General features: G+C 41.5%; 1 protein-coding gene across 6 annotated transcripts in view; it reads left to right on the top strand.

The window, feature by feature from the left end:
• Positions 1 to 26,629, top strand: part of LOC122788802 (SPARC-related modular calcium-binding protein 1-like) — a 1,601,573-nt gene that overhangs the window by 1,424,259 nt on the left and 150,685 nt on the right. For all 6 annotated transcript variants that reach the window (XM_044055793.1, XM_044055707.1, XM_044056069.1 and 3 more), the window contains one exon: positions 23,516 to 23,618. In XM_044055793.1, coding sequence (XP_043911728.1) covers positions 23,516 to 23,618 — 103 coding nt within the window. The remainder of the gene's footprint in view (positions 1 to 23,515; positions 23,619 to 26,629) is intronic.

The raw sequence follows: 26,629 nt of genomic DNA, 5'->3' as shown, positions 1-26,629 counted from the left end.
GAGAGTGCATATTTCCACATTTGATGATATAGGGGGAACTCTCACTGGTCTGAGTGTTTGGAGTTTAGAGGAGAGGGTTGTCTGTGTACAAGTTAGTTGCAACAGTGCCTCAGACTGGACAAGTGTACCAGGTTAATGGGTGAAAGCAGAGAAAACTGCACTTCAATCGTGCCAAGAGGGGTAGTCATAAGTAGTAAGTACTGGGGCTAATTCTGTGATGAATGAGTACTGCTGATGGCTCCCAGGTGTAATACACATATTGATACAATGACCTGTTGAAGTGCAAAGCTATAATGCTATTTGAAGTGCAAGACAGAAAGGACTAGCAAGATGTACAGTAGAAACTGAAGGCAGACTTCCTGCCACCTGTAATACTTCACCTCAGCTGCAGTTATCAGCACCTTTGGCCAGTTGTAAGTCCAGTAAGCTCTGTAGTGCATGCAGTAACTGCATAACACTATACTAGACATAGCTATATTGGTAGGAGTTCTCATCCCAATACTAGCAACTGTGTGTGTGTGTGTGTGGGGGGTGTGTGTGTGTGTGTGTGTGTGTGTGTGTGTGTGTGTGTGTGTGTGTGTGTGTGAATCATGTACTGTGTGGGTTATACCATTTTTGACTTGTGTACCAACCTTTACACTTCCCCTCACTCCAATTTAGAAATCCTGTTGATGTCATTCTTCTTAGAAGTACATTTGGACTAGGTAAAATTGTATAAGATATGTGGTGTGTCTGGTAAGTGTGTAATACTATAATAGAAATAACTAGGTAGGCATGAGCTCTGATCCCAATACTGGCAACTGTGTGTGTGTGTGTGTGTGTGTGTGTGTGTGTGTGTGTGTGTGTGTGTGTGTGTGTGTGTGTGTGTGTGTGTATGAATCAGATATTGTGTGTCTTATACAATTTTGATTTGTGTTCTACCCATTACACTTCCACCACCCTACTTTACTACTGCTGTTGTAGTCATTCAACTTAGAAGTACCTTTGGACAAGGTGAAACTGTGTGGTGCATTTGATAACTGTGTAATAGCATAATACAAATAACTAGATAAGTAGGAATTCTCATCCCAATACTGGCGTGTGTGTGTGTGTGTGTGTGTGTGTGTGTGTGTGTGTGTGTGTGTGTGTACCATACATGGCAGGTGACCACCTCCTGATGCCATTACTTTATATAGTGCGGTAATGACATCTGTCTCACATGCATTATGTTCAACCATTGTACAGGCCATACCAGTCCTCTGTACAGATGTGTCTGGAATATCCAGATGTTTGGAACCTATTAGTGCTCTGTCTGCCTTAACAATGTATGTTATATAGTTGCCAAATAGGCCACAGTGAGTGTACTGACACATATGGCAGTATCAGGTATCATACCTGACTAAAACACTATACTGATACAATGCCTGCTCCCCTCACACTTGTCCAGGCTTGCAGGTGCAATACATGAGTCCTGATGCTTGGTTTTATGAGCGAATTGTTCATGTCATGGGTCACATTAAAGGTTGGGAAAGGTGTGGACTGACATATTGTGGTCTCAATCAGTATATTTCAGAAACAAATGACATCTTAACAGGTGTGTGTATACATTTTATATCCACTGTATTACAGTAATGTTTCACACATGTCCCTACCTTAGTCAGTTTGTCCAACACATTTTTCTGGTATCTGTCCAGACGTCTTACACTAACAGGTTGTTAGGAATGCTACAGGAATGTTGCATTCTCTTCAGATAGGTCCCTGTGGTGACCACTGTGATACAATACAATTAACCCCACCGCAAGTGAACATGCACATAAAGCAATATGGCTTTTGGTCATAGTTGTGTGCATGGTAACTTGCATGCCATCCACATGCCTGGGGTATTGCCAAAGCACAACTGAACCATTCCATACCCACCAGCTTCAGGCTGCTGTCCCATATCCAGGCCAGAGTGATCTATGTAGGTGTGGAAAAGAGGTATTGTCAGCAGACTCACATGTGTCCTTGGAAAATGATAGAGGCAGCATGTCTGCACATGTACAGTACAACACCCAAAACTACACATTTTGTAGTCTTTCACCATAGATTTGCACTTCTGTGCATTAGAAATCCCCATCCACAACTGCAATCTGACCTGGCACATGCATGTAGATACTGTACAGATACAAGTATGTCTCATACAGTAGTCTACTGATCCCCACTGGGACCTTACCTGCACGCTGCTTGTCCATTGTGTGTGTGCGACCCACCTCCAGCAAGTGGGGCTTTGTAACCTGTTGTTGCACTGTGATGGGTGGCCCAAGCTTGGCAAGGAGCTCCTCATTTGATGTCAGTGGGGGCTGCATGGCTAGGCTCCCACCTGTGGTTGTGGGGTCCTTGGCCACGACAGCAGCCCTTTGCTAGGCATTGCAATATGAGGTTGGTGGCATGATGCTTTATCTGCTCCTATGTACACGTGTACAGGTCCACCTAATTTACCCTGTGGACAGGATCATCCCACAGGGTGGTCCTCTCTTTCAGATGTTGCTGGCTTCAGCCCAACAGTAGTGCATGGTTCTGTATTATGGCTTCCATTATCGGGTTGCATTCCATTGGTGAAAATGTCTCCCACCGGTGATGTGACATTGCATCTGATAGCCACTAACAGGGAAGCACATCACAAGACCTCATACATTTGGCAACAGTATGTCCAGTACCTGCACATGTAACTTTAATACCAGTAGCCAACACTCACAACCATACCAGTAGCCACCACTCAGAACCACAGCATACCCCTGTAATCTATCAGCACAGTATCAGCTTGCATTGCACTCCTGGTCCTGATCAGTCATATTGCCTGCAGTGAGGGCAAGTTGTTTGCATAGTCCATCATTCCTCATTCAGGTCTGTGTAAATGGATGACATTAGCCATCTTCCATGCAGATGGTGTGTGGATGGTGCTGAGGCTTGGTGTGACGACAGTGTGTAATGCAGCTGGAAGCATATGCCTGAGTTCATGTAGGATGTGAACAGGAATGCTATGACATCCCATGGATACTTACATTTGTTGCCTTTCAGTAGGCAATATGTACCTGCTCACTGGTGATGAGGGGAGGAGTGTGGGTACAGTACATATCCACCTATAGTGATACTGAGCCAGGGGGGGATGCTTGCCCTAACCCTATCTGCATCAGGTTGCCTGCAGCTATGTTGTGTGTGTATGTGATCTGACTGGCCACTATTACAGGTTGGGTTGGTATGTTGCCTCTGAGATTGCAGACATATGGGAAGATGGCCTTGTGATTGTCCCTGGTGGATGTCTTCAATTTGTACTCACAGTTGGCCTTACAGTAATCCACCTGTGACCTTACATGCTTGTTCAGACAATGGCCGACTTGATGCCAGGTTGGTTCCTGCCCCTACTTTGCCCTGTACAGTCACTATAGGGACCAAGTCTGTGGTTTGTGTAATGCTGCTGTCCAGCAAAGGGGATTACTCTACGTTGGTAAAGGCAGGTATGACAAGTAAGGTATTGCTGAGTCCATACTGCCATGTATGCCTTCATTCAGTTGTTTGTAGTGGGCATGGCCACAAAGTCATAACACGGTTGGACACCTCTCCAATTTAATCATGACAATCATGCTTACTGTACTAACCATGGCTGTGTCAGGGGAATGCAACAACCAGTAGCTGTAGAAATGTTACTCTTTTGGGTGCACAATAACTAAGATTATACACGTGTAAAACATGTACAGCCGTTTTAACTGACATTTTGCATCCCATGTCTGTTTTCATGAGGTGGACAAATACACCTACTCATACTGACATGTGCATAGCTAATACTTCACATACATGTCTGTTCTATGCCAGATGGCACTCTAAGATCACACTCTTGCTGCATAGCCATCCCTGTCAACCTGTTACAGCAGGACATCTGTGGGATGCCATGCATACATGGGTGCAATGGGACAAAATCAGTGAGTGTGTCTCAATATTGCTGTAACATCCCTGAGTTATTCAATAGTACAGTAGCCTTTGCACTGGCAGGCATCCCCTGCAGGATGTCCAGCAGTAATATGGCAGGAACATAGGGGAAAGTCTAGGAGGGTGGTATTGAGGGTACGAATTGTTAATGTTGGCAGTATGAGTGGTATAGGGACCAGGCTAGCTGATATGATGGCCAGGGGATGGTTGATATATTGTGTGTGTGCAAGAGACCACATGGAAGGGGATCATGGCTGGGTGTATGGCAGGCTGGTCACAATTGTGCTATCAAGGTGTAGACTGGAGGTGGAAGGGGGTAGAGCTTCTGATAAAGGAACAGTATGTCAAGAGTGTTTTTGGATGATGACATAAGTGTCTGATAGAGTGATGTTTCTGAAGCTGTAAGCTGATGGTGTAATGTTGACTGTTGTTAGTGCATATGCAATGCAAGTTGGTTGTGTGATGGATGAGAAATATGACATCAGTTGGATGACATGGTGATGATTGTACCCTAGAGTGACAGACTGCTCATTGCAGCAGATGTCAATGGGCATGTTGGTGAAGGGGACAGAGGGGATGGGGAATTGATGGGTATGTATGGTGTTAAAATGAGTGGAGATGATGAGATGGTAGTAGCGTTTGCAAAAAGGATGGACATGGCTGTGGTGAATATGCACTATAACATGAGGGAGGGGCATAGGGTGACATACAAGAGTAGAGTAAGATTCACACAGGTGGAATATATCCAATGTAGGAGGGCCAGTTTGAAGGAGACTGGAGACTGTAAAGTGGTGACAGGGGAAGTGTATTTAGGCAGCAGAGAATGTTGGTATGTGAGATAATGTTGGTGACTAAGATGAGGAGGAGTGTGGGGGCAGCACCAAGGATCAAATGGTGTGAATTGGAAAAGTGTGCTTGTGAGGTGGAGTTAGGGAAGAGTTGAGACAGACACTGGGTGGCAGTGACAATCTAACAAATATCTGGTTAAGTACAGCAGAGCTGGTAAGGGAGACAGCTAGATGGGTGCTTGGGGTGACATGTGGATGGAGGAAGCAGTACAAGGACACCTGTTGGAGGACTGAGGAAGTACTAGACAGTATACAGAGACAGAGGTTGGGGAAGAAGGAGTGGGACTGTCATAGAGGTGAGGAAAGTAGGCAGGAGTATGAGGAGATGATGTGCATGGCAAAGAGAGAGGTGGCAAAGGCTGAGGATGGGCATATGAAGAGTTCTATGACAGAGTGGACATTAAGGAGGGATGACAGGAATTGTACCGATTGGCTGGACAGATGCACTGAGCTAGGAAAGACATGCAGCAGATAAGGTTGATAAAGGATGATGAGGTATATGTACTCACAAGCAAGGAGAGTGTGTTTAGCACATGGACAGTGTACTTTGAGAGGCTGATGAACGAAGAAAATGAGACAGAGAAGGTTGGTTGATGTGGGTATGGTGAATCAGGAAGTGCAATGGCTTAACAAGGAGAATGTAAGGATAGCTATGGAGATGATGAATACTGGCAAGCTTGTTGGTCCACATTACACACCTGTGGAAGCATGGGGTTGTTTAAGGAAAATGGCAGTGGTGTGCTAGCCACAATGTTTACTGATATCTTGGGAAGTGTGAGATTAAATGAGGAGTGGAGAGAAAGTGCTTGGGTACGGTGTTAAGAATGAGGTTCATGTGCAGAGCTGTGAAAACTACAGAGGGATAACATTGACAAGTCACAGCATGAAGTTATGGACAAGAGTAGTGGAAGCTAGGTTACACAGGGAGGTGAGGGGGTACTGGTCAGCAGTATGGTTTCTTGCATGGAAAGGGCACCACTGATGTGAAGTTTGCTCTGAGACTTTTACTGGTGAAATACAGGGAAGGTCAGGAGTTGCTCTGTGCCTCGCTGGACACAGAGGGTATATGACAGGGTGCCAAGGCAGGAGTTGTGGTATTGTATGATGAAGTCATGAGTGGAAGAGATATAGGTAAGAGTGGTACAGGATATGTACAAGGGTAATGTGACAGCATTAAGGTCTGCATTAGGATTGATGGATGTGTTTAAGGTGGAGGTGGGATGACATCAGGGTTCAGCTGTGAGCCCTTTCTGATTTGCAATGGTGATGGACAGGTTGACAGGCAAGATCATATGGGAGTCCCCAATGACTATGTATGTTGTTCGCAGATGACATTGTGATCTGTATTGAAAGTAGGGGACAGCTTTTGGAGACCCTGAAGAGGTGAACATATGCTCTAGAGAGGAATGGAATGAAGGTCAGCAGCACTAGGACAGAAAATCTGTGTGTGTATGAGTGAGAGGGAGGATAGCGGAATGTTGAGGATGCATGGGGTACAGTTTGGCAAAGGTGGATGTGTTCAAATGTTTGAGATTAACATATCAGAGTAATGAGGACTATGGAGGACAGGTGAAGAAAAGAGTACAGGCAGGATGTAGAGGGTGAAGAAGAGTGTCAGGAGTGATTTGTGACAGACGAGTACCTGTAAGAGTGAAACAGAAGGTCTACAAGAGGGTAGTGAGACCACCTAGGTTATATGGGTTGGAGACAGTGGCATTGACAAAAAGGCAGGAGTCAGAGCTGCACATGGCAGAGTTACAGATATTATGATTTGCACTGGGTGTGACACGGGTGCACAGGTTTAGCAATGTGTATATGACAGGCTCAGGCCATTTTGGATGGATATGAGACAATGTTGGAGAGGCAGCATTACATCAGTTTGGACATGTGCTAAGTTGGTGTGCTGAATATATTGGGAAAAGGATGTTAAGGATGTAGCTGCCGGGTAAGAGGAAGAGAGGAAGGACTCAGATAAGGTTTCTGGATGTGGTGAGAGAGGACATGCAGGTGTTTAGTGTGAGAGAGCCATATTCAGAGGACAGGCAGAAATGGCAACAGATGATCCACTGTGGCAATCCCGAATGGGAAAAGCCAGAGGACAATGAAGGGGGTGTTGTAATGTCAGTCTTCATAGATTTGGCAAGGATTTGACAGACATAACACAACTCTATGGGTAAATGACTACAAATATGAGGCACACATATGGTCAGTTAGCAGAACACTGGACAGTTCAATGGTATGAGCTCAGTATATAACACGCAGTTCAACACACACATCTGCAGCAGTACTTTACTCTGCACGTGCTCTGTATAGATGTCTTATATTTACAAGGTAAAATGTATATCATAGTTATATGCACATATAATATATGGATGTGTGCAACATCCCAGTAGCTGGCCTAGTCACTACAGACAGAGCCACATGCTCCAGCCATCAGTGCTGTTCAGCAGTACATCAGTACAGCAAGTCTTGTTGAGATATATGCTTTCAAACCTATTTTCCATTATTACAGACCACATACTGCATTCAATTACATGCTTACTTGTTTCAAATACCTTTTTCTATTTTCTGGAATTTTCACAGATATATCCTTTTTTATTTCTCACACTACTTCAGCTTTGCACTAATGGACTGTCTATGACAGAAGTGGTTTGACTAGATGGAAGCTTGTCTTTTTTAGGTAATGTTCATGACCATGTGATGGCCTGAGCACTAATTGGTGTTCCCCAGATGCTGATTGCATGCAGAGCAGTTGTGTAGTTATTCCAATAGCCAATGTCATGGCAACACACTCCTATAATTGAGTACTCCATGTGGGTATTGGCCCTTTCCCTTACCTGTGAGGAAGACATCTTGGAGGTGTGTGAGCTAATACCTCTTAGAACAAGACCTGTGGAGACAAGCCAACTAAATGGTGGAGAGGATTCAAGACTTAGGGGCAGAATGTGAGTATTGCTGTTATATGTTTTGAATGATGCTTGTTTAACAGGGTTTGTCTGAACATGCTACTTCTACATGGGTTTCAGTCTGACAAAGTTATGTGTCTGCATAGATCTCAACTGTAGGGCTAACCACATAATGGCCAGAGGTTTGCCTGCTATGTTTGGTTTTCTCCCCAGACAGGTGTTGTCCTTGGCAAATCAGTAGCATACTCTGGTGATTGCAATTAGTAAATGCTAATATCCATTTGTTTCAGACTTTATATCCTTCAGAAATTATATGTTACAACAAACCCTGTAACACTAGCAATTTTCTCGGTGTATAACAGCAATATTTCAAGTATGGCCATGTTTTTGGGCCTCTGTACCAAATTATGTCAGGCTTTGTACAGATGCCATACAGTAGGAGGCTGATAATCAGGGTCTACCATTATTTTGTTCTGTCATTCCTGCTGAGGGGAAGGGATAAACAACATGTGGGATTCTGTACATTCAAGAGGTTGGTGTATGGACAATGCTCTTAGATGCCCTTGTAACATATTTTATGTGGTGGAGAGTAACAAGTGTTTTATAACTAGCCTGTTAGAACATGTGATACATGTTACTGATGAGAAAGAAGACAGTTCTATGGCTGTATATTTTACTAATTTTCACCATGGGGGTAGTAGTCATGAAAGAACATTTGTTATGTACAGAATCAGTTTAAATTCTTAAATGTGATACATTATGCCCTAGGGGGTTAAATTAGTTGTGTAATTGGAAGCTGTGTATATACATGTAATTAAGTGTAGTCTGTTACAAGGTACTGTTTTGGAAAAAGTCTGTTTCTCAGTTTGATCAGTCATAAAAAACAATTGTAACATACAGAATCAATGTATGTTTCTAAATGTGATACTTTATCCCCTAGGGGGTTGAATGAGGATTGTAATTGGGGGCTGTGTATCTAAATGTAATTAAGTGTTAATTGCTTCTTCTAATTAAGGCAAGTATTTCTTGTAATCAAAGACATCAGAGTAAAATGAGCTTCTGTGAATTACTGGCTGTTTGTATTTGTGTTTACTATCTTCACTCATAGTTGTTTTGCTAAGAGGTCACTGTATATGTCTGGTCATTGTGTATGGCCTATCATGATTTTGTAGCAGCATACTGTTTACTTATTTTGACGGGGGGCAGATGTGAGTGTCATGGGTCCTTTTGTATCCAACTGTACATGCTGCCCCAGTTATGGGTGGTCTATCAGCAGCATATGTTTGTATGGGCATTTAGAGACATGTATGCATATATATACAGGTCAGTATTTCTTGGTAGTATATATATATATATATATATATATATATATATATATATATATATATATATATATATATATATATATATATATATATATATTATATATGTAAATATTTTTACTGTATATATTTGTAGATAATCATTCCTCATTGCACAGTGTGTCTTTCCTATTGTAAACTGACTATACTGCATATGTTGTAAAAAAAATCCTGATATCTCACAGGTAAGATGGGCCTAGTGGTAAATTGCTATGACTATGGTGTATAGCATCCCGGGCTCAAGACTGAGCATGGCTGATTATTTTGTTGCTGGCCAAAAGCTGGGCTGCTGGATATAGAGTGATTAAGGCACTTTTAAGCAGTTGTAATCGGGTTTGCGTGGTGCTAAGTGGCACTAAAACACCGGTAAACTGATAGGCACTTAAACTGTGTAGGCTTCGTTTACTGATGCTTACCAGTGCACATATATATGCTTAGCAAAGGTAACAACTGGTTATCATTCACATTTATGCAATGTGTAAACCTGCTAATCATAGCTCTGCACTGGTAATCATTGCTCACATTCCAGTCTCATAAAATAGCAGAGTAATGACATCTTGTAATAAGTTTATTTAATGTCCTGTACATAACATGCCTTTATGTGCTCTCATTACAGTAGCAAGGGGGTGTGACTATACTGTACAGTACACTTGGATATACATGGGTAGTATCACATGTTGTTTTATTTATTATTTCTTATACATGGGTAGTATCATGTTATATGCACTCACACTTGCATGTTACACCAGCTACAGTACACTGGTTGATGAATATGATTCCACACATATTGTATTATGAAATTAGTACTGTGGAAACTGCTTTTTCATGTAAAATTAGATTGCCTATTGTAGTACTCCAACCATGCACCTCTACATGCAGAGTTGGGACTCTGAGTACTACTCTATCTTGTTATTGGTGTTTCAGCTGTATGTTTTTATGTATCTTGTATTGGATATTAATATGCTATTATTATATTAACTGTAGAGTGCTATGTTTTTTGCCCATGTCATTGAGGACTGCTGTCATGTAGTAATGGCATACATTTCACTTTCAGACTTCTATCCTTCAGGACATTCATCCTAATGTGTAATATGTTTTCTGTCCACTTTCTGTCTGTCCTCTGTGCAGATGTGCAGATGTCAGGTATTGCTAAGGCCATACAACTATGTAGCTGCCCACATAGTTTTGTGCTGTGGGCCTGGGCACTGCTGCTGTCCAATAATGGGACATCCTTCATGTGGGCCATGGCCCTATTACTTGCGAGTGTGAGGGACATTACAGAGGTGGTGGGCTACAGATTAACAGAGAGTAGTTGGGAATACTTCACAGGACAGGATATCTGGAGACAGCACAACAACATGGGGGACATATCTCCAGAATTGTGAACAGATTCTATGTCATCATCAGTGCTGTTATACACATGGTGGGTTGATAGGTTGACAGGGTTTGTGTGGACATATATTTAGTGAGTGACTTCATGTCTGACAGTGATATGTCTCTGACATACCTCTCCACCGGCATGCTGTCCACAGACTGGCCACATGTTTGCCTGTTATGTTTTGTCTGTTCCCCAGATAGTTGTTGTCCTTGGAAAATCAGTCAGGGACTCTGGGGAATGCAGTCAGTAAATACTAAACTCCATTGGTATTACTGCCTTCATATTCTTCATAAAGGATATGTTACAACAAACCCAGTAACATCAACAACTGTCTAAATTTCTGACAGCAATACCTCCTGTCTATGGCTGTGTTTGTGCCTCTGTCCCCAAATGATGTCAGGCCTTGTTCAGATGTCATGCACTATGAGGCTCAGCTGTATTTAATAGCATTATTTCTTGCTTGCATTCCTCCTCCAATCCCAGTGATGTAGTAGACCCACAGACATGCTGCAGGGAAGAGGCCATAGATATCAGTCCTGAGCCTGTAGATTCTGAGGTGAACTGTACATTTGAGAGGTCTGTGCATGTCTGGCCATTGTTGACAGACTGTTGGGATTGTGTACATATGTCATGTGTACATGCTATTTTGGCTGTGTATGGAGGAGGTAGATGTAAGTGTTATGGCTCCTTTTTTATCTGACTGTGTATGTTGCTGCAGTGTCTGCTGGTCTATTGGCTGTATGTCTTTGTAGCAGCAGACTGAGACATGTCCTATACCATGGTCAGGATTCAGACTATACTGAGAATTGGACCACTATATGTAGAGGTAGTGTGTGATTGTTATGTATTTCTTCACACAGTCCGTATACTCTACTGTTCACCTGACCTACCGGTATGTGACTGTGACTGTGGTGGAATTGGTTGTGGGTATGCACTTTCACAGTGGTGTCAGATTCCTGGTGCTGTAACATCCCTGTAGTGCCTGATATCCCAAAGGGGGATGACACATTCATTGACACTGAGCTTAAGGCAATGGCTCTGACACCAGTCATTGGTCTCAGTGAGGCCTTTCTGTAGGATGTCAACATCACTTAGGTAGTTAATAGCTCCCAGCTTGCAATCATCTGCAAACATTGTCAGCCAGAGTCCCTTCATGTTGGCATGGACTTCAGAAAAATTGATACCAAACAGGACAGGTCCCAGGAACGAAATCTGTGAAACTCCACACATGACTGGTTCGCAGTCTGACTTGGGCTCAGCTGCTTTCACATTGTGGGTTCTGTCTGTGAGACAGTTTGCAACCCACCTACTCTTATAGGGGTTGATGTACCTTAGTGAGTTTATCCATGAACCCTGAGTGGGGAATGTTATCAAAGGGTTTGGCCAGATTGAGGTAGGCTGTATGAACATCCTTGCCTTCATTCACAGCTCTGGTGACTGACTCAAAGAAGTCAACCAGGTTGATTGAACAGGCATGACCTACCCTTTACAAAAGCAAACTGTTTGGGATTCTGTGTCTCAAGATTCCTATATCCCTGTTTTTTAGGGCCATGACGATGCATTCAATAGCTTTGTATGACAGCCTTGTCAGGGTAATGGGGTGATAGTTCCCAGGGTCTGCAGCCACTCCTGTGTGGAGAGGGCTAACTGTAGTAGTGCACCAGTCAGCAGGGACAAAGCCTGAAGTGAGGCTGTGATTGAACAGGGCACAGAGGTGAGGTGCCAGTTCACTCTGTAGTTCATGTAGAAGACAGCCAGGGATATTGCCAGGTCCAATAGAAGCTGTATTCTTGACCTTGGACAGTAGTGTGTTAACCACAGCAGCAATACTACTGGATGTCTGGCAGTGTACTGGTATTGTGACTGGTACTTTGGGGGTGGGCAGAGGGGTAAAGTTGCCACTGAATCTGTGTGTTATTATATTGGCAATATCTATTGCCTCAGTATAGGAGTTAACATTGTGCAGTAGCTCAGAGCACATGTTGGTACTGCCATGGAGATTCTCTACATAAGTATAGGAGGCCTTGAGAATATAAAGCTGGGGATGTGTGGAGGGCACAGTCCCTCCACATTGGGGGGGTGTGGGGGCATAGCCCCCCCCCATATTTTTCAACTTTTGTTTACTGACGTTATATGTTTCAATGTATTTTTAATGGATACACATGTTTATAATAGTGCATACACTGCAATTATGTAGGGGGCTATGCCCCCCAAAACCCCCAATGTGGGGGGCTGTGCCCCCACAACCCCCCTTACTTTATATTCTCACTCCAGGGTCACAGTGCAGTGGGGCAGGGGCTATATTCCATTTTCGACCAACTGGAATTCGACCAAATGGGTTTTCAGTGAAATGCATTTTCGGTGAAGTGAACTGCCTGAAATCATTTTCGACCAAATGTAATTCAACCAAATATAGTAGACCTATATATATATATATATATATATATATATATATATATATATATATATGTATATATATATATATATATATATATATATATATATATATATATATATATATATATATATATATATATATATATATATATATATATATATATATATATATATATATATATATATATATATATATATATATATATATATATATATATATATATATATATATTTTAATGTGCATAGATATAGCTGCATGTATTCATTTACTTTTCTATCTATATGTATATATCTATACATATATATTTCATATGTATATCTCTACATATATTATGTATTTATTTGTCATTATGTATGTGCATCTCCACACACACACACACACACACACACACACACACACACACACACACACACACACACACACATATATATATATATATATATATATATATATACAAAACGTGACTAATTCTACAGAATCTTGTCCCTACTGTTGAATGACTCTACTGAATGATATGTTTGATAAACATCACACACATCTACAGCTCAGATGACATAGTGGTAGATTGCTGTGGCTATGGTGTGCAATGTTTTCGGTTCAAGACTTGCAGGGGCTTATTATTTTATTGCTGGGCAGAACAAGGGCTGTTGGATACAGAGTGATTAAGGCACTTTTACGCAGTTGTAAGCTGGTTTGTGCAGGTTTGCATGGAGCTAAGCGATGCTGATGGTGAACTATGCTTACACACAGTTAGCCCTAAAAGTGCTTAATCTGAGTTAGCTTCGCTTAGCACTGTGCAAGCACGCTTACTATTGCTTACACCCACTTACCCTCATGATAATTTCTTTAAAAGAAAAGAAAGAAGGGGTGATAGGAAAGTGGTAAAAAAGGGGGCACTCAGATGGACAAACATTATGAAAGATAGCTAGGGATGTGCAGGACAGGTGTAGGGAAGGTCCATAGCTGTCCATTTCTTCTACAACAAAAGCTGTGCTTATATACAGAATTTGGAGGTAAATTTGGACTCTCAAACCCATGAGAGAGAGGGGTGAGGACAACAATAATGTGTTGTGAAGCAAATTAGACCAGATTACATGTGTCCAGTGGACATGTGTGCAAAATGGACAGCAATGTGTGGGGCGACTTTTTATGGGGAACAGATTGCCCTTTTTTTTAAGGTGAGAGTGAGATGTTGGTGAAGAATAGTAGGTATATTTGGGGAGGTAGGTTGGGTAGAAAGACAGACAAGACAGACAGGACAGCAGACAGGGGCGGTATATGACACATGTGGGGGGTAAACTCCTTGGATGGGGAAGGGTGGTTGGGAATTGGATGCCCATGAGCCCCCAAATGGATGCAGTGGGACTGGGGTCCCCACCCACGGGCAGTCACCACTGCACCTTCATGGCCCCAAAGGTGGCTGTGCTGGGGGCTGAGCAGGAGGGGCAGGCTGACCCTCTAGATGTGTCACACGGCCCTCAAGCTGGCATAGCAGGTCTCCAAACTCCTTTTGAAGCTTGCTATGCACCATTCCTCGGACCTGGCTTTGAGTGACAGGATCCTGTCTGTTCCCGCACCTGGGGGGGGTGAGCCCCATCCCCTGAGGCAGTTCCACCTGAAGGTGGTGCAAGACCAGCAGACGAGGAGGTCCCGGGGGTGGGTCCCAGACATATTGGGGTCCAGTGCCAATGCCAGTTGAGGCGGGACAGGCGAATATGCTGGGATTGGCCTTCCCAGACATGCTATTTTGTTGCAGTTTTACAACATATGTTGATTAGTCATGAAAAAACACATTCCAGCATTAGTTATAACAGCATACATAGGTATTCCCATTAACCCAAAACAACAGACTTGGAACATTTGCATAGCAAACAGAACACATGCATATATGGAACCACAGTGGACATTATAACAGCATGCAGGGTACATTAATAGCAACAGGCCACCAATGATAGTATTTGAACAGGGAATATTATTAGAAAAACATTTCAATATTTGTAGAACAATAGGACACATGTCCCAACAGTAGGTTTGGTGAGAAACACACCCATTGATTTATGTGTTTAGATTATTGGTGAAGATAGGGTGGGGGGGGAGAGATGTCAATTAACAACTGTATATGCTTGAAGTGCTCACAACTTTAAGGACTATTTTTCTAATAATTACTCTACAGGTATTACCTCACTTTACAACAACCTGTGGCCTTGGGTTAGGCAGTGGTATGTTTGTACACAGTGTATAATTACAGCCTTCGTATAGCTACTTTATAAATTTATGTTAACACTACCTGACTGTTTCTACCCATTTTCACATAGTCAGGGTTACATATGTGCACTCATACCGTGTGTGTGTGTGTGTGTGTGTGTGTGTGTGTGTGTGTGTGTGTGTGTGTGTGTGTGTGTGTGTGTGTGTGTGTGTGTGTGTGTGTGTGTGTGTGTGTGTGTGTGTGTGTGTGTGTGTGTGTGTGTGTGTGTATGCTACTGCCATACTCTGCCTTGATTTCTATCAGTCACCCTGGTTGTTGGCAGCAGTGACCACTAGCTGTGACAGCATGACACTTGAGGAACATCTCTTGGTTGAGACTACTTGGTGTATGTACTTATCTTGCTATTATTTGCAGCCTTGGGGTTGGATAGTGGGTGTTGGACACAGTATACCTACAGCCTTCTTATAGCTACTTTATACCTTTTCTTACCTGGCAGACCTGTGAAGGAAGTTTCTATTAACACTGCCTGACTGTTTCTACATATATTCACAGAATCCTGGGTGAAATTATGCATACAGCTTACTAGCACCCGAAACTCAAACCGTGCCTGTTTGTGCCAAAAATACAGTAGGTTTGTGTTTCATCAGAATGAGCTATTAAGGAACTGCTGCTTCTTGTTTGACTGTTTTCTGTCTAATACTCTCTTGGTTGTACACACTGAAGTTGTAATTATGACATTCATGCATAGGACATATGTCTTGTATAGCACAGTGTAGAAAACACTGGTTAACACAACATTACAATTCAGATATCAGATCTTGGTGCATGCAATATTTCATGTAGTTAATCTCCTGTTTTATAACTCCACAATCTTTGTTAGATGAGCCTTGATTATTTAATGCTTTTAGAGCTATAGTTGCTGTGCATAAACTGTGCACATTTCATTTCATACAATACCAAAATAACACAACCAGTCTGGGGTTTTGACTATTATTGAGAAGTACTTACAATTTTATTGATGTATGACCTGTATTTCAGTATTACTCTCCTACTAGCTTGTTTATTCAGTACAAACCATAACCATTTTTAAATACTGTAAGGTGACATAATACTCATTTTTATTTATTTGCCCTGAATACTATAAGCTAGATTGTTACTCACCAGCCTCGTGACACAGCCATAGCAGCCTGCTGGCATGGGTGTCCAAGTTGGCAGCCCTCTCATCTGCAGCTGTACAGGTGATAAGAAAAACATTTATGCATACCTATCCATCACATACATAGGCTGAACTTTGAAAAACAGTTATTGTGACTGATACTTAGACATGCCTGGAGCATTCTCTGCCCAGGCACCTTGGACCCACTGGTCCAAGAGCTCTCTCTTCCTCTGTTTCAAGTCGGCAAAGTGGTGCTGGACCTGCTCACCAGTCCAAGGGATGCCAGTGGCACTGATGAGATCACAGGTGAGATGTTCCTAGGCCTCCACTTTGTATTGGGAGCCCTGGTACTGGTCCTGCAGCAGTCTCATGTCATGGTTTTCTACAAGGAGTCTGACCATGACCCTGGACTCCTGAATGCCCCAGCTCTGTACCCAAAAGCACACACCTTCACCAACACCAGTCATTGTGCCTACAGTGGGGAGCTAGAAATGGTTATTGGCTATATTCCCACCTGTGAGGTTTAAATAGGGCTGATTTTTTGCTCTTTGCCATGATTAGATAGTTTTGAATATGCTGAGCTAAGCTAAGTGCCGGGCACACCCGTTTAGCATAGGTAAGTATTGCTTAAAGGGGTTGATGCTAAGCCCTGCTTACTAGTGCGGAAATCCTCTTAGCTACACTAATTCTTGCTAAGCATACCTATTTCAGCAATGCTTACTCCAGCTAAGCACAACTGAGCTTGGTTTAGCATTGCTCAGCTGTTATTTTATGGACTGTCATTAGTATTATTACTTATTATAATTATTATTATCATTATTACTCCCATTTTATGTACTTTCATTACATTACATTCTTTTGTGGCTATACTGTCTGGGACACCTGTGTTTATGTGGGGGGTTTCACATCTGTACTACACTGACACCTTACATTTGGAACTGCTACACTATCCTGGTCAACAAATGTGTAATATTTACTACCTATTTATAAAAAAATATATTTTAGCCATGTTTCACCTATGAAAATGAATTGACTGTTTTGGGGCTCAAATCATGACTGACTGCATGTTAAGCAAATGCTCTAACAACTATGCTATTCTACTTTAATTATTTTGGCTGTATGTTTCTATTTAACTCCTTTAGATGTTTAAACTCTGCTATGCATAGATGCGCAATGCGCACACCCACTCAGCTACACTTAAACTTTATTGGGAACAGAAAAAAATATTTAACTTTGTGTTCGATTTTTATTTTACTTTAGGGATATGCACATTGCTTTCTGCCTGTTAGGGCAGGACATCTGGACAAAGGCTGATATGATGGGGGGAATTAGGGGAAGATTTTAAATATTGCTCTGGCCAACTTCAAAAGTTGATAGGATAACATGCTTTGCATTGTCATGACTTTTCTGAAGGGTACAATGTCTGAAACTACATTGTCTGTCATTATTTTCCAATTTCACTCTTTAATGATTTTTCACAATTTTTCCAGCCAACCATTTCATATGTGAAGTGGACCACACTTATGAGACTAACATCTGGCATTCTGCAAATATTTGTACAGTTGAGGGGTATGTGTGTGCATTTGCACAAATTTCTCACTTCTTCAGCATGCAGAAGTGCCGTACAGCTTAAGCAATACAGGGAGTGTGCCTCAGAAGCTGTGACCCCCCCGTATTGTTTCCTCTTGCTGTTTTCATTTTCAGTGTCTGTGGACACTGATGATGTTATTTTTTACATATCAGTGTCTGTGGATACTGAATACTGGCATAATATTACAGCTAAGCTCTAATATTATGCCAGTACAGCTTAGAAAGTGCCATACAGCACTTTCTGAGCGCAGGGGGCATGTTTAGTGTCCATGCACTGCTCGGACACGCCCCCTGCACTTGTACATGGATCGTGTCTATGTAGAGAGTACCACAGTATGCCTTCATGAATATGCAAGGTGCACTGCTGCTGTACACTGACACAGAAACCTCCGTGCAAGAGTAGCTTAGTCTTGCATGGGGTGTTCACGAATCCAGGGGATGGTTTAAATCCACAGAAAGTACTCCAGCAGTGCAGGACTTCAGTGCCTTCCATGCATTTAGACTGCCAGCTGCACAGATAAGGAAAAAAGGTGGAGAAGTGTTGATTTATATTAGCAACAAGTATAACTCTATGTTGGTTAAACAGGACAATGTCTTGGAATTTATTCACTTGTAAATCACCATATATAATATCCTATGCCATATACTAGCAAGCTATAGGTTGGGTCTATATCACATCATCAAATGGCTATTCAGCAAATAGACATTCATCAAACACCTATTTATTGAAGCCACTCTTCATCGAATGTTAAAATTTAAATAGGGTAAACAAGCAGTTGGCCAACCGAGTGACTGCAAAAAAAAATTGAAACATGCCAAGGTGGGGAGCTACGCCCCCACACCCCCAATGTGGGGTACTGTGCCCTCCACACCCCCTAACTAAATATACCAACTCTGAGATCACATGACAGTGTGGAAAAGGGCAAATTTCAGACAGTGACCAACTGCTGGTTTGCCCTAGTTAAAACTCCTCATTTAATGAAGAGAGGCTTCGCTAAATAGGTGTTCGATGAATGGCTATTCGCTGAATAGCCATTCAGTGAAATAATATATAGGTCACCCTCTGTTTTGCTGGAATCTGATAGACATACTGTAAACACTCACCATTAAACCAAATACCCTAAAGACTCTAACTACCCCTCTATAGACTTGGAAACATACACTGCCTCATACTCGCAGCCTCAATAATTCCTGGACTTTATTAACACAAATACCCTTGATCAGGTAGTGCGCACTCCCACCATAGGTTCTGACATACTTGACGTGGTTCTCACCAGTATGGGAGAAGGCTGCACTCCCTCCCTCGGTGTCACATCCTCACTGTTGAGGCTGGACCAGTTCTGAACTATTTCAAAGCAAACTACAACCTATTCAGTGATAGTTTATTAAACTTCAATGCCCCTCCTAATCCTGAGTTCACAGCAGCCTATGAGAATTGTTCACAGAGACTTTTCACAACCACATAAATGGCTGCATAGAGGCTGCTATACTTACCTGAGGTAAGCGCAAAACAAACTCTAAAAACTAACCACACTGGTGGAATTCTAACCTTAATAAGGTATATAACTAAAGGAAAAAAGTCATGTCTAAGATAAGGAAGAGCAACTCCCATAATAATAGGAGCTCTATAGTTAAACTTAATAGGAAACTAAGAGGACTAATTAAGTCCAACAAGGCCCTTTACAGGATCAAGATAACATCACAGGCTAAAGACAACCACAAGACGTTTTACAGCTATATCGAAAACCTCCATATCAATGTGATTAACTGACTGACAATGGTGCCACCTTCACTGAGCAGAGCGACATAACAAATTTGCTGGCTGAAAAATTCAGCTCAAACTTCACCTCCCACTCCCTCTGACCCCCATTAAATACCTACTAGTATAACCATCTCCTCAACTATTAACAGGGATCAGGTCCTGGCAGCAATCACTAAGGCAAAAAACATAGTCGCAGTTGGCCCAGATATATCCCAGGATGCCTCCTAAATAGCTGTGAACATGACCTATCACGACTGCTTGAGTTACTTTTCCACTATAGCCCCAAAAGAGGCTTTGTACCATGGGAATGGAAGGCTGCAATGGCTATCTCACTTCCCAAGGGTGGACCATCAATCGACCCCAGTAATTACAGACCTATTAGTCAGAGTAGTTTAATATGCAAAGCCATGGAAGGAATAACTATGGAAATGATCAACAAAAAGAAAATATTCATACACTGGACCCAACCAAGTTTGTCTTTCTCAAGTGAAGATTATGCCTACTAAACCCAGCACACTTCTTTGAGAAGGTCATCAAGGCAAAGCATGAGGGGAAAATGGTGCATACTGCCTAGCTGGACCAGGCTAAGGCATTTGATACAATACTCCACTTGGGTATATTTGACAAGCTCACTGAACTGGGTATAAACCCCTACATAACTCACTGGATTGCTAGATGGGTTACAGACAGGACCCAGGAAGTCAGGATTGGTAATACCATCTCCACTACGAGACTGGTCACCAGTGAAGTACCTCAGGGTGGTGGGACTACTCCTATTTGGCATGTACGTCTTGTAGCTAAAGGCTTATGTCAAGAACTTTATCTGACCAAGTTTGCAAATGACTGCAAATTGGGAGCTATTGTAGATTCCTCCCATGACAAAAGCATCTTACAAGAGGGTGTAACACAGGCAAATGAGCAGTGCCGAAGTCGTGGACTAAAACTCAGTGATGTGGCAGTATATGTGCCATGGGTTAAAGGGAGTGAGACAATGTTCCATAGGTGTGTTATCGTTATACTTTCACACTGGGGGAAGTTTCAGCATAACTGGATGCAACATGTCTGATGCCTGTAGGCCACCTCTGGGTAATGATTATGGCAACATACTCATGGCATTGTCAGATGACACAGTAGCACTTTCACCATTGCTAATACTGGAGGGATTGCACACCTCCCACACATATGTGGTGATTGTAGAAAGGCATGCCAGGCTTATATCATCATCTGTTTTTGGTGCTGGGAATTCTGCAAGTGTGAGCCTTCCCCAGGCTACAAAGAAGTCATCATCATTGATGATATAAATCAACCACAGTGCTTCAAGTTTGTGTGTGTGTGTGTGTGTGTGTGTGTGTGTGTGTGTGTGTGTGTGTGTGTGTGTGTGTGTGTGTGTGTGTGTGTGTGTGTGTGTGTGTGTGTGTGTGTGTGTGTGTGTGTGTGTGTGTGTGTGTGTGTGTGCATTGCTGAGCATCACCACCATGACTTTATGTCATTACCTGGCCTGGATACCACACATGGCTTCAATCAATAGATCCCAGGCATAGAAACTGAGAGTTGCTACAGACACACTATGGTAGAGAAGATGAGCATGGTGAGTGGCATGCTAGAGGACATGCAATAACTGCACAGATTGTGGGCAACGTGCATTACCTGCAGAGTGAAATAACATATAAAGACTTGGAGCAAACATGGCTGTTCAGGTTAATAATAATAATAATAGCTAATATGACATCAACTGATGCATCCATGAAGTAGGTGGCAACTGCCTTCCATTATTCCTCTGTAGGACATACTGTCAATACACGGGTCTGTATGGGAGGTGGAGGGTAGACTATCACAGGCAGGGCTTATACAGATGGCACACACTGGAAACTGGAGAATGCATCATTGTCAAACTCTAGCCAAAGCAGCCTCCACATCTGGGCATGACTTATGTCATGGTCAAGGATGACAATGCTCCTCAGCCTTTGTCCATGAGATACCTCATCTTGCCAACCCCTCTAATTTTTGCAGCTTTACAGGATTTCTATCCCCTGTTGGCTAATGGACTGTCACACTTAGCTGTGGCCATTGTCTGGGTCATGTATACATTTCACTTATCGTCTTTCTACATGGAGCACCATACCAAGATTCCTATACACACTCTGAAAGTGTTACACCATCACAAATGCAAAACATATCTGACCATGAAACTGCAGGGCCAAATGATACACATGTCTAATGTTTGCAACATGAGAGTTCCAAACCACCAAAGGAGAATGTGATTCCTGACACCCCCAACCAGCAACCACCTCAGTGGCTACTGCATCCACCTCTATGACACTTACCTATATGATAGCATTAGTGTCACCTATCATTGTGCCCAGATTTTCCTGCACAAATGATAATGATGACTGTTCTCTGTCCATTCTCTGGCCTGTTGGGTATGGTAATGGTAGATACATAGATTCACTAGTCAGTGTATTGTGATGCATAGCTAGGGAATTGTAATGTATGAATCAGTTTTGTGCTGTGTTGTCTATACAGTGACTCATAGGAGTGGACCTGATTCTACTTCTAAGCCAGTGCAACAATATATTGCACCTGCCTCTTCCTTACCTAGGGTGGCACTGCAGACAGTTCTTCTTATGGCTCTGTACTTGACTCCTCATGCACTACATACAACAGGTATCTCATGCACTCTGTGATGTTTCCATGTTGTATCAGCTTATGTACTGCCATATTGTGTAACATGGTGCAGGCTGCAAATATGTAGCTGCAGGACTTTCATGTATACGGCAGTGAGCCACTAGGTGTATTTAAGCAATAGATGCATCATTTTAAAAGCCAAAGCAAAAAGCCAAAAATATTGCATGTCTGCAAATGCATAGTGTTTTACACAATCTCAGCATTGGTCTGAGAGTTTTAGATGGAGATCATCATCCATGATACCAAGGAATATTAAGTGTCACCTTTAACACACAACATTAGGCACCATGACATGAAATCTAGTGTCTATTTGAATATGAACCATATTATTCTGGCCTATGTACCCAACAATGTGTGCAGCTGCTGTTACAGGAAAGAAAAATCAGAGGCAGAGTGAAGTGCCTAAAAGCTTTTAATGCCATTTTATCATTAGATAGATACTTAATTTATTGACAATATCTGTGTGGTAGAGCTAAGAAATTTACAGCTCCCAAATGTGTAAAATTCTTCACATTTTGTTTTCTGCAACTGCCACACTGGGGCAGTTATTCCATGTACTACAAAGAATTATAAACAGGTCTCATCAAATATAATGCACTTATTATATTTTCATAATGCTGAATATCATGAGTTGCTCCACCGTCGAGCTGAATTTTTTGAATTGCATGTCTTAAAGACATAACAACTTGGTTATGGTCAGAGACCTGATTGTTATCCCCTAGATGTACTTCAATAAAAGTTATACTGAATGAACCAACATGTTTATTTTTATATATGGCTCTTATTTCACTTATTAAACTTTTACTGACGGATAGTACAATGAGGCAGAATTTAGCATTTCCGCCTCATGGAGTGGCATTTTCTAGGTTTGTTCTCATCTGGGGTGCGTTTTATGCAGTGTCTGCATGTCTTTTATGTTTTCCTGTGAGTTTTGCACAGCTCTTCAGTCTCTCCACCTTCCAAAAATATGTCAGTAGGAATTGCCACTATTCAAAGCTGCCTATAGAATTGCGTGCGTGCAAGCACGCGCATGTGTGTGTGTGTGTGTGTGTGTGTGTGTGTGTGTGTGTGTGTGTGTGTGTTTATAATCATGAGTGCATGCTATACTGGACTGGTGTCCCATCCAGCATTATTTCTCTGCCTTACACCCATTGGTTTCTGGTATAGGCTCTGGCTTCACTGTTTTCTTAATGATGAAGCAGGCACAGGAGACTGAAAGTATGTATGAGTGATTACAAATTATTATAATTTAGTACTAACTTTTTCTTTAATTTTTCATCAAGGTTGTCCTGGACCAAAGAAAACTGAGTTTCTGTCAACTCTAGTAAGGTCTTTGACATCTGACATGGTACGCCATACAGGAGTTATGCATATACCATTTAGGAGGTAAGTCCTAAATTTATCTAGCTATTCTGGCTGTCAACTGTTCATTACTGACAATACTATATACACTGAGGGAAAATATAACCAGTTCAGAGAAAACAGTCTGTCAAGCTATTATATTCTCACAAATGTTTTCAGCAAATACTCAAACCTCTGTAATACCAATGTTCACCCATTTTATTTTTGTTTTGATTATTTACATTTCTGTTTTGTTCACATCCAGGTTGAGCTTAAAATAGGTCCTCTTGGGTCAATGCTCTACTATACCCCAGTTAACAAATTTAAATAAAATAAATACAAAGCATGTATGAAGAAAGATCCTTTATGTAAAAGAACATTTAAATGTTGGAGATGTAAATTTGAATGTCAGACTACTAAATATTATATCAAATGGAGAGACTCATTCAAGAAAGCTTGTAAGATCCATGGCTAAGCTAATTTTGCCTTCACTCATGACAGTCCAACATAACTTTGAAAGACTCCATGTTGCTAGAGTTTATGACATGTTACACAATTAATTTCATAACCCTGGGAGACTCTTTGCTGCATAATATATCATTTTGTTAATTGCAGATGTTATTAACAGAGTTTTTTATGTATCGAAAAATCAGGAGGGGGTACATGAACACTATAGATCTAATTCATGTTTGAGCCATACTTAAAGGATGTCATGGAAAATCCGGAATCATTGACTTCACCCCACCCCATTCATTTACCTCCATTGCTACTATACTGGGCATTTACAAACAGCCTTAAGTATAAATGGCACATAAAACTGTGTGACTCAAAGTACTGACCGTTGCTGCAAAAGGGCCTTAAAGGGTATGCTAAAGAACCTTAGCAAACATAAACTTGGCCAGTAGCAATTCGTCTAGTCTAGAGCCTGTCATTACCCATAGGTTCAAGTGACCTTCCGCACTCACACTGACAACAGCTGGTAACCTGCCCTATCTCCCTTCTTGTTGCATTTGCAGCCATTTCCATAGACTTCCATGCCAGTGCAGTGGTCATCTTGACCAGGACCATCAACCCTAGCAGCAACTGGTGCACCTTCCCCATTTCAGTTGCTAGCAGATAACCCTCAGCCCTTCTTGACTTGGGTTAGCTTTTAGTTTGTCTCAGTGTCGCACCTCATCTCAGCTGTGCAAATATTTTCCTATGCTCTTTTTTCACTGTTCAGCATGTTTACTTCTCCAGCAGATACAGCAGAAATCCATGCTCCTACTCACCCAAGTATTACTTGAATGATCAAGGTACCTTCCAACTTTTTTCTCCTGGCCTTTAGTGATCAGTAATCTGACTTCAATAGCTTGGGACGACCTGAAGAGTCCTACAGTTTCACCTGTCTGCATCCTGGATGCCATGTACCATTCCTTAAGCAGCCAACACTGTGCAGAAATGATTGGTTTATTCAGCGTGTCTATGACACACATGCTAAAGTCGAATGTACTCTAGATTGTGATGCCAGCCACCCAGAATACAATAATGGTGTTTTAATTAGTTGCATAATGATCCTTCTGAAGAATAACAACAGTCTGATAGTGGACTTCAAAGAAACTAACTCGGGGTGGTTGTCAAATTCTCAGTCCTGCATTACATGTTCACACCTCACTTACAGTTCTCTGTGAGCTGTATTTGTATGTACCATATGGCAGCCAGTCTCATATAACAATTATATAACGTGTCCTCAAAGCTGCAGCCCATCTGCAACAAATCCAGCCCTAGCATAGTGGATCAATATCTATACCAAAGTCCTGAATATGAGGTAAGTCTGCAGCTAGAACTAAAATACAGCTGTCTAGTTTTGTTTTATAGTATTGTATAATACTGGACATGATAATTGCTGTACTATTTCTTGATATGTCAGCCATTCCAGTTCTCATATTTTTTGCATAAAGATGAATTTATTTTTGCAGTTGTACTAGACATTTTAGCATGCTCTTTAAATCTAGCAGACTATTTGGGCTATTGTATTGGAAAGGTAAACAAATGTACAGTTCCTTCTCTTCTAACTTACTTGATAACTCCTGTGTCTTTATTTTGGCGCCTTCTCTCTATAGCAGGTGTATAATGGGCACAGATAAACAAAATCTAGTTATAACCAAGTCTGTCTTGATTCACATGTAACTTGCTTATGCATTATGCATGCTGGAAAATTCTCCATCCTTCTACGTTCATTATTTAACACTGTTTGCTGATATTGCACCTTAGAAAATGCATCCAGTATTTTAGTAATTTGCAAACTTGCAAATATATATCCAGATATAATTATAAGAAAGAAATAACTATTTAAATGTGCCGTGTTACAAAACAAAATTTATAACATTGCTGATTATACTGTCTCAGACAGACAGCATAGTTCCAGCAATAAGACTATGTCCTACATTTTAGCCAGTTTTTGATTGCTTATATGATATAATCAGTTTCTGACCCTTGTACATTAAACTGAAAGAGAAAAGTAAGTCATGCATAGCAAACTAGACCTTACATATTCCATATATATCGTCTGAGGGGGAAGAAATAATGCCTGAAATAAATGTTATCCTTTACAAGAGTCATATGTCACAGAATCTAGCAGCTGCAGTCCTGCCAGATTTCTTTAAAACAGGATACAGTTTGCTAGTTCCTTGCCACTCTGTAATGAAGGTTTGATAACAGGCTTGTAGAGATGTTCACATAGTGGTTTTGATTACAAAATAAAATCTTCAAGCTTTTTTATACTGTGTCTCTGACTCATAGAATAGGACTATCATAAGCCAATGATGACCATTTGTTTTGAAATTATTCCCTAGTATGGTTTCACTGCTTACACGTGGAATGCATCTGAAAAGCCACTTGCTATTTCATAAATTCATTACATCTGGATTTCTTTCATTTTTTTGTCACATATATTTTTTTGATATTCAAAGTTTTGATCTTGTACATGTATATTATAATAATGCATGTGACAGTTTTGTGCTGTATCTTGAATTGCAGGTGGTATTGTCACCACTCCCAACTTATTTGCCACATTC

The sequence above is a fragment of the Protopterus annectens genome, chromosome 1.part0 (assembly GCF_019279795.1).
Source record: "Protopterus annectens isolate FY-2018-M chromosome 1.part0, PAN1.0, whole genome shotgun sequence".
Taxonomy (NCBI): Eukaryota; Metazoa; Chordata; order Ceratodontiformes; family Protopteridae; genus Protopterus; species Protopterus annectens.
Note: the sequence above shows the minus strand (reverse complement) of the source record. Positions and strands in the feature narration are given on the sequence as shown.